General features: G+C 38.0%; 1 protein-coding gene across 1 annotated transcript in view; it reads right to left on the bottom strand.

Moving 5' to 3' along the window:
• Window positions 1–1,276: 1,276 nt before the first annotated feature.
• Window positions 1,277–8,990, bottom strand: part of LOC109954451 (macoilin) — a 9,432-nt gene continuing 1,718 nt past the window's right edge. The window contains exons 2-11 of the mRNA XM_020589782.1: window positions 8,636–8,777; window positions 8,397–8,523; window positions 8,113–8,236; window positions 7,653–7,831; window positions 6,742–7,210; window positions 6,493–6,651; window positions 5,672–5,842; window positions 4,939–5,065; window positions 4,034–4,208; window positions 1,277–3,436 (exon numbers count right to left, since the gene is read on the bottom strand). Of these exons, the coding sequence (XP_020445438.1) occupies window positions 3,246–3,436; window positions 4,034–4,208; window positions 4,939–5,065; window positions 5,672–5,842; window positions 6,493–6,651; window positions 6,742–7,210; window positions 7,653–7,831; window positions 8,113–8,236; window positions 8,397–8,523; window positions 8,636–8,777 (1,864 nt within the window). The 3' untranslated portion in view covers window positions 1,277–3,245. The remainder of the gene's footprint in view (window positions 3,437–4,033; window positions 4,209–4,938; window positions 5,066–5,671; window positions 5,843–6,492; window positions 6,652–6,741; window positions 7,211–7,652; window positions 7,832–8,112; window positions 8,237–8,396; window positions 8,524–8,635; window positions 8,778–8,990) is intronic.

The following is an 8,990-nucleotide window of genomic DNA, read 5'->3' as shown; positions in this document are numbered from 1 at the left end:
GGAACCTGAAGTTAGAACAAAGCCTTAAATAATGTACACAAAAACACAAAGGAGATTAAATGCAATTGTTTATACAAAAACGCCATCCTGGTGTATCAGGAGTTGTGATCTCTACCCTCAGAGCATCACTGTTGAATTGACGATTCAAAATATTACGAAACTGTAGCCCTTGTACAAGTAGATTCATGTACATAATTAAAGTCACAATATGTGCTCAAATAAGTGGAATTAAACACGTTTCATGCTGACAAAAACACATTGCCGTACAAAATTACAGCAGTATAATAAAAGTATCTACAGCAAGGCTAAAAAAAAAGTTTTAATATGTAAAACACCCTATAAAAACACTAAATAAAAAGCTACCAAAATGGTGACATCCAGTTCGTGAGTGTTTTTCAGCGGCATGACTACTTAATTCTGTACATGGCAAGTTTAAAAAAAAAAAAAAAAAAAACAACAAAAAAAGTAAAAAGCCCTTCAATTAACACACATTTTTTTTTTTTTTTTTTTTTTTTTTTTACATTAAATCTGTTTTACTTCCCAGTTTGGAAGTAATATATAGGCACAGTAATTAAATCCATGAACATGTTTGTTCAACACTATTCCTTGTTATTCACAACTCCACTTCAAGTCATGAACAAAGCTGCCAAACAAAGTAGCAACCAGTTTGCTTTTCCAAACATTAGCCATTGGGGAGCAGAGAGCAGCCAAATGTCAAAATGTTGCTATTAGCCGTCAGTGGAAGCAATGAGATAATCACTGCTCACACTCGGCTCCTTTTACTGCATCTCGTCAACTTTTTCAGGTTAGTCTGACAAAAACCAAACCCTCAGCCTGCAGCCTAGATGTCCCATATAAAGACACCTGTTAAACAGAAAAAGTCCAAGGGTATAAATTCAAAACACTATCATATAGATTTTTAAGTTTAAATTAATGAACTGTCGAGTTTTAGCACAACTCAGTTAATCGTAATCTGCTATTTACAGACACAGGCAAGAAAATCTTTTCATATTTGTCTTTAATTTAGAATATGCTAATGTCAGTAAATAATTACATTTACTCAATTGTTTACAGAGTATTGTTTGGACCTATTTGTATTTTATAAAATATTTTATTTTTTAAATTCAAATTGTCAATATTGTAGATCAATATAATTTTGTAATACTTAAAACAAAAATCATTAAAGTCCCTAAATCATGCACCTTTAGGTATAATACTTAGAATAAGTATTATATAATATATAAAATTATATAATAAATACTATGGAATGGTTAGTTTTACTTTCAAACCAGGAACTACATTGTACAGAGTTGTAAATAGGTGTTTTAAAGCTGCATTAGGTAACCTGTTACTCTGTCCTATGGAAGTGCATTGACTTCACCAAAGAGAACCAGCTGAAGGAGCTTACCTCGGAATTATAACTCTCATAATTACGTGTCAGGTGGTTGGAACGCTACAGAACCTACCTGAAAATCAGATTAACAAATTCTTTAGTAATTCTGTGAGCGTAGTTGTCAGCGCATCCAGTGATGCATAGCAAACGTGAACTGTTAAATGGCTGAATCAGTCCCAAAATGTAAACAAATATAGGTGCTGCCTGTAAGTCACTACATGTACCAGGCTCTTAAAATTTCTTCAGTATTAGGTAATAGCACATGACAAAAATGAACAGTTAATAGTTAATTCGGCATACCTAATGTTCCAAAATGTAAACAAATATAAGCTAAAACATTGCCCAAGTGGGCTGCCACAGTAACTTGTATCTATGACAACAGACTTAGTTTCTTGTAAAAGTGTGATCAGTTCATGATTTACTTTTTGACATTTTCCAAAATACTTTGCAAAAAAAAAAAAGATAAAATTGATATTTAAGCTCATTCATAGCCTCTAAGCTCTAGACAGTTAAATCAGGTAGCCTTTAAATCCTGTCTTTTTAAACAGCAACCATAACCTAGTCTATTACAAGATCCTGATTTCCAGATCTCATATTTATAACAAAGCATTAAACATTAATAGACATGATTTGTGTGAACAGATAAACTTTGACAAGAAACAGGAAGTAGGCTATAGGCTACATAGTGTTGCGATGAATACAGCGGGTTACAATGTGGGTGCCATTTTTAGCCTAAGCTATACTTGTTTCTATGTCTTGGAGCACTAAGCAGGCTGAATCGGCTAGCAGCGGTTCATTTTACTACCTACTGTTCTATGTGCCATCAGAACTACATAGATAGCCTACTGGGGAAAAAAAACACCCAAGTGCTTTTCATGCAGGTTCTGAAACTTTCTAGCTCCTGTTATGTCTATAGTGAGTTACACTGTAGGCAGCATCACTGAAGCCCATTTGTAGCCTATATTTGTTTATATGCAGAGTTAACTATTACTTTTGCTATGCACCATTGGATGCACTGACAACTATCACTTAATTACTTAGATACTAAAGAATTCTTTCAAACCTGATGATTTTCAGTTAAGTTCTGCAGTGTACCAACCCCCACATTATCTTGTAATTATGACAACCTGATCTCGTGAGATCTTTTCTCATAATTATGAGATGGTAAGTCATTACATAATTATGAGAGATCTTATAATTGTGATAGAAAGCTGTAATTACGCGTTAAGATCCTACATTTTTTTCCCCTTTGATGAATGCAATGCGCTTCTGTAGGGTCTGTTGAATATTTATCTACTTTAAAATTTGAGCTTAAATAACGAGAAATCATGTGACATGATTTCAAAATAAATTCATGCTTACTATTCTGAAATCTTCTGATTTTTGAGAAAGTCGGATCCATGAGCTCCAGCTTTGTTCAAAGCGTATGTGGTTGTTCAGGAAACATTATTTTATCCAAACCAGCATCAGATTTTCATTAATTAGATTTGCAGTGTCTGAACTATTTGTGCTTTTCCCTGTTGCATACTAATCAGTTGGTTTTGCTGTTGGGCCGAGTGTGTGACTTTACATCAAAATTGTGCCTACAGCAGCTCTACATATCAGGTATCTTATTTTGGAGTGAAACTCTTCAACTCTTGCAGGTGGAAACAGGAAATATACAGAATGGCGAAGTTAGCACCATTAGTGCAGCTAAAGGCATTCAATTTGTGGAGGCTCGCTATGATTCCACTCACTGTTGGAAGCAGATGACGTTGTGGTGTCAGTTTGATCCATTAAAGTCCTCCCTCTCCTTGTTTATGGTGGAGGTGTGTGATGAGGAGGTCCCAGGACTCTGAACATCTGACATCCTTTATTTCTTTAGACACTGGTACATCAGTGCTCGTGGATTCAGCATATAGCGCTCAGAGTTGAGCAGCTTGGTGAGATACTGTGGCACTGGGGGCCGAGGAGCCATGTAAGACACACTGGGGCTGACGGCCATCACCTCCGCAATCTTCTGCTTCATTTCACTTATCTCCTGATCCTGCTTCATCACTTTATCTGTAGAACAGAAATGAATTTTATTCTATTATGCAACACATCCTAACATTTCTAGTTACCAACACAAAAATAAACCCCACCCTCAAATAAAAGCCCTGTCACAAATGTTGAAGTCCCCTTAATGACTGAAAATCAAGAAAAGGCTAATGTTCATATATTCTGAACTAGAAAGAAAACAAATGAAACTGTTTTGTATATTTTGTTCTGACGAAAAACCTTCACACAAAAATGTATAAACAGGAAATCTGGTTATAGAGACATGGGGCACAATCTATAAAGACTGAACCAAGAAATATAGGGAAAACGAATTACATGACCTGACTGTCCAGGAGAAGAGCTAAAATGTAAAGCATTGCAAGGCCACTTGGTCGTGCTATTGGACCCAGATATCCACCCAGAAGTCATCACTTATTCTTTAGCACAACTTAATCTAACTAACTAACTAACCCGGTGTTATTATTTTAGATTTCCTAACAGACCAATGTGCCCAAAAAGATGCATGGAAGCTGGAAAAGTCCAGCAGCATAAAGTACATAGATTTTAAAATTTAGTTGCATGCTGAGAAAAAAACTAATATGAATAAAAGAAAATGTGAACCTTGAGCGATTTCCAGCTGTCTACGGGCGTCTCCCAGAGCTGAGAACAGGTCCAGTTTGATGCGGGTCTCAGCACTCAGGTTGTACTCCAGATGCTGAGCTTTCTCCTGCATAGCTGACAGGGTGGACAGCAGCATGTCTGTCTCTTTCTCCATGCTGCGGTACTTTGCCAAAGCCTGAAACCAGAAACACATTATCAGTGAGAGAACATCAACCTGGCAGTTTTAATTCCTGCAGTAACCACCAGAGGGCTTTGGTTTCCTAAGTACTTTATGCATTTTAAAATATTCAGTGAGTGCTCCACATTGTTTCTTTAACTGTTTTGGAAATGGGGTTAGTTTAATTCACTTAGGGAACCAATGCACCATAAAAACATTTTTCACACACTGATGATGAACTGGCCAGCCATCCAAAAAACATGAAAGCTGCACATTACTATACAGATATTCTAAAGGATGATTTGGTGTTAACATTAACATGTTTTCACGGTTTGAAGGAGGCAACCTGCACCTACAAACATTTTATTAAAGCAGTGCAATGTTTTTATGAAAGCCCTGGCTTCTGTTTCCGCATGCTTCATGGAGAGTGTGCCACTAAAATGAAGTCAAACCCCACACAGTGCAACCATGTACGCACCTGATGTCAGACAAAAACAACCGTACAGTAGTGCTGCATACCGATGTGATGACACAGTGCAATTTGTTGACTGCAGGCCAAATTAAAAAATGCAACATTTCTTCAATCAAAACTATTTTGTTTTCTAATAAATTCCACAAGCAAAAATAATTACAGACAAAAAAAAACAAAGACAATAACTCAAACAGTAAAGCTACTACATGACCAAACTAAAGACAACCAAGTACTGGACTCAGACACAGACTCATTCCCAAATAGAGGAAACGATACCTCAACATCATTCTCTAGATCTACCACACGACTCTCTTTCACTTGATACTCCAGCTGTAGTTGTTTGTACTCTGTCTCTAGATCTTTAACCCTTTTCCTTAACATTTGGGTTTCAGTGTGTTCCTGCCTGGTGTAGGAGATGGAGAAAATAACAGTTTTGAGTGGTAAGAGGTTCATTTGAAATGAAAACCAGGTCACACAGAAACAAACATGACATTATACAGTTTTAAAAACGGATGTATTTTTTTAAACTTTCTATGCACGTAATGAAATGGGAGGGAATACTCTATTGCAATCTTACAAATTTCAAGTGTGCTCCACTCATATCTGCACGTTCATTATGAAGCTACAGCCAGCAGCCAATTAACTGAGCTTAGCAGAAAGATTGCAATGAGGGCTAGCCGGCTAGCCTGGCTGTACAAAAGGAACAAAATCCACATACTAGCACCCCCAGCTTACATCTGTTACCTTAGGTTAAATGTTTCCCTGTGTTTCTAGTCTTTATGCTAAACTAAGCTAATCGCTAGCTGGCTCCAGCTTCATACTGAACATGCAGACAGAGTAGTACTGATTTCCTCTTCAGATTCTGGGCAAGAATAAGCAAGGTTTCTTATACATTAGCAGCAGAATGTAATTATACTCAGTATCATATAGATGCAGATCCAGCTTTACTTCTCAGGCACTAAGCCACTTCAGTAGCATGGAATTTAAAAGTCTGACAGGTGTGACGTACCTGTTTGTTAGACTCCGTGCTGTGTTGGCTGCCTCCTCTAGTTTCTGGACGTGAAGTTCGGCCAACTGTTTCTCAATAGAGAGTCTGGCATCCATCTCTGCTCTGGTCTTTTTCTCCAGCATAGCACTAGTCTGTTTGTCCCGCTGCTTGGTTTTAGTCAGACAGAGAATCCTGATGGAAAGACAATAAATTCACTTCACATAATGCCAAAAATAACAGAGTGGAAGAACATTTTTTTACTGTTGTACAACAAGAGAAACATAACATAAGCTTACAGAAAATGAGACAAAGACATGTACTCCTAATGCAAAGAACGTAACCAAGCAAGCTGCCAAACAAAAGTAATACATAATGTTGATCCAACTCCGCAGTGAAAGAAAGTATGTGTTAATTATTGTGAAATTATTTCAATGTTATAGTAGTTGACAGGATCTCAATTTCAACTTATGTTAATCACAGTATTTCAAAGTCAAATCAAGTTTTAGTAGACCAAAATAATAAATGTCCACAAAACTGACTAGCTGGTTAAATAATGGTTAGAGAATCAAATCTGCCTGTCATTTTCTTATTTGTTTATTAATTGAAATTATGAGCCACAATGGAGGAATCTTATGGGATAGCTTTTTGCCTAGCTTAAAAAAAAAAGTTCATCCTTTTGAGTACTGAAACATCTTAACAGCTGTCAAACCATAATGCTGGGTCCAGGCATAATGATTTCTAACACCAATTCTGCTTGTGTTTAACCCTCTTATGTTTTATTTATAGACTGGTGTCATTTGTTAAATAGCCCACTGGGGAAGTCAAAGAAGTGGATCGCTCACTTGCTCTGAAGCAGCATGTTGGACTGTCTGAGCAGAGAAACCTCTGGTCTCAGGCTCCTCTCATTGTTGGTCAGGTTACAGATGTGACTCCGCAGCTCCTGCTCACTCTGCCTACTTGCTTGCAGCTCACCTTTCAGCCTCCGCAGCTCCTGCTCCAGCCTGAAAGACAAGGAAGAGGAGTTTTTAGCACTGATTCCCCATCACAAGGCCAATTTCAAACTCAGTTGAACTGAATTATTTAGGACTTACTTTGTCATTTGCTCAGTGTGGTAACTCTGAGCTGCTGTGGTACTCTTCTCTGGCACGTCCCGGTTGGGGCTGACTGTTTTAGAGCTGGATCGCTGTTTCTTCTCAGTCCTCCCTGCAGGTGGCGAGGATGTGTTTGTGCTGCTTCTGCGAGCTTTTGGTGAGGAGTTTTTAGCCACCCGTGTGGTTTTGCATCCCTGTTCCTCTTGAGGTAGATGATCTGGGGTTGTAGAGGATTCAGGTCTTCCTGCCCCACTGTGGAAAAGATCTCTGGACTCACTGACACTGTATTTGGATGAAGATGGCCGCCGGTTTGCTTCCGTTGGCCTCACCTCCAGGGTTCCCTTCTCTGTCGCTCTGTCCTCACTGCAGATCTGGAGGCAGTCCACTGTGTGTACTTCTTCATGGGCCACTACAGTGCCATTCTGACACTGATATTGACTCAAATCAGGCTTTACCTTCCATTTTGAGTCTGCAAGTACAGGTAAAAACAGAAAGGGTACTGCCATCACTGATTTATATACACAATACCAGCCATCGTCTTCTTTTTTTCCCCAATAGTCTATTGAGTTTATGTTGCATTTTTCTGAGGTTAAATGCTGCTTTGTTGCCAAAAAAATTCACTTAAATTTTCATAATAATGCATTTAGAGTACTGTTTTTTTACATTTAAAATGATTGTTCTAAAGCCACTTGGAGTCTGGTAGGCCTTGTCCCACTGTACATTTTGTATAAACAGGAGTGGTTAGTATTAGAGGTGATCACATAAACAGAGAAACTTCAGTCTCAAATGATCTCAGGAGGGTGCATCACAAACACAAGAACAAGAAGGATAACTACAAACGAACACCTGCAGATTGTGTGAATGGAGGTTTGAAGTGCAAATGAATGGATGTCGCAGGTGCACACACTTACTGCTGCTACTATCTGTGCCAGTCTTGGGGTAAACCTGCAGGCCTGGTGGGAGCGAGTGCTGCAGGAGGTGCATGTGGAAATCGTTCTCACTCTGCACAGCTTTCTGTATGCGCAGCTTAAAGATGTTGGTGAAGTAACAGGTGGCATCAAACCCCAGATACACTACAGGATATCCAATACTGAATGTGAATGAACAAAAGAGAGAGAGTATATACATTATTAACACATCTTGACAGTTTTATAGTATTAATCGATAAATATATGGCTATTTGACTGTTTATTACATAGTAGCATAAAACTGAATTTACACCCTGCAATCTATGGTGCGTGAACAGGGAATGAATAAAGGCTTAATACTTTTTTTTGCTGCAGCTCAATAAATTTTATGCAGAAACTTAGAGAATGAATTTTAATTCTGCTGAAGGCAGAGTGGCTGATTTTGTTTTTCAAAATTACATACCAGTGTGCAGCAAACAGATGAGACAAATTGGCGTGAGAGGTTTTAAGGTCTTTGAGTCGAAGTGACGCCTCTGTGTACACAAGAAGAATCCACAGGAACACTGTCGATAAACAGATGCCCTTCTCTGAAAAGAAATATAAAGCCAGGTGGGAGTAGTGACATTTAATCAAATAAAATCACTGCAAATATAATTTTAAATAAACTAGAGTTAATTATACATCATACTTCATAAATGAGTGATTAATGTTGTTAGTGTTGGAATAAACTGCAGAAACCACACTCACCTGTGTGCCATATGTAATTGAATAATACATAGGTGCTGGCCACAAAAAACAGCCAGTGCAAAGGAACAAAAATTAAAAAAAAGATGTCAAGAGTAAAGGCAGCACAAACAAAAACAACACAAATAACCTGTAAACACAGAAAAGATTAATTCAGTAAAATGCACTGCATTTGTTCTGTGGGATTATTGTCATCTGGGCCACCACACACACACTGTGAAATCACACAGCGGGGTTCTCACCAGCCCGTGGCAGTGGAAAGTGGTGTATACACTCCCAAAGAAGAGCCAGCATGGCCATAGGTACTCCAGTCTAAATTCAAGGATGAAATCTGCCATCAGCACCAGTGCCCACATCATAACAAACTTCAGGAAGGTGTATGCACTGCAAACAGATGCAAAAATGACAAAAGCGCAATTATGGGTTTTCAAATATCAGCGAGAGGATTTATTCAGGTTGGACAAATGTGAAACATTTGTATTCAAGCCTGTAATTCCACCAAATGAATACATTTCTGATACAAAAAAGCCCCTTAAGCCATGGCATTTGTTATGGAAATATTTAAATAATAAAGTAAAGAAGGCAAGATCTGTTTTT

This window comes from Monopterus albus, unplaced genomic scaffold (assembly GCF_001952655.1).
Source record: "Monopterus albus unplaced genomic scaffold, M_albus_1.0 scaffold9.1, whole genome shotgun sequence".
In the NCBI taxonomy this organism is placed as follows: domain Eukaryota; kingdom Metazoa; phylum Chordata; class Actinopteri; order Synbranchiformes; family Synbranchidae; genus Monopterus; species Monopterus albus.
The sequence above is the reverse complement of the archived record's forward strand: the minus strand, read 5'-3'. Positions and strand labels throughout refer to the sequence as shown.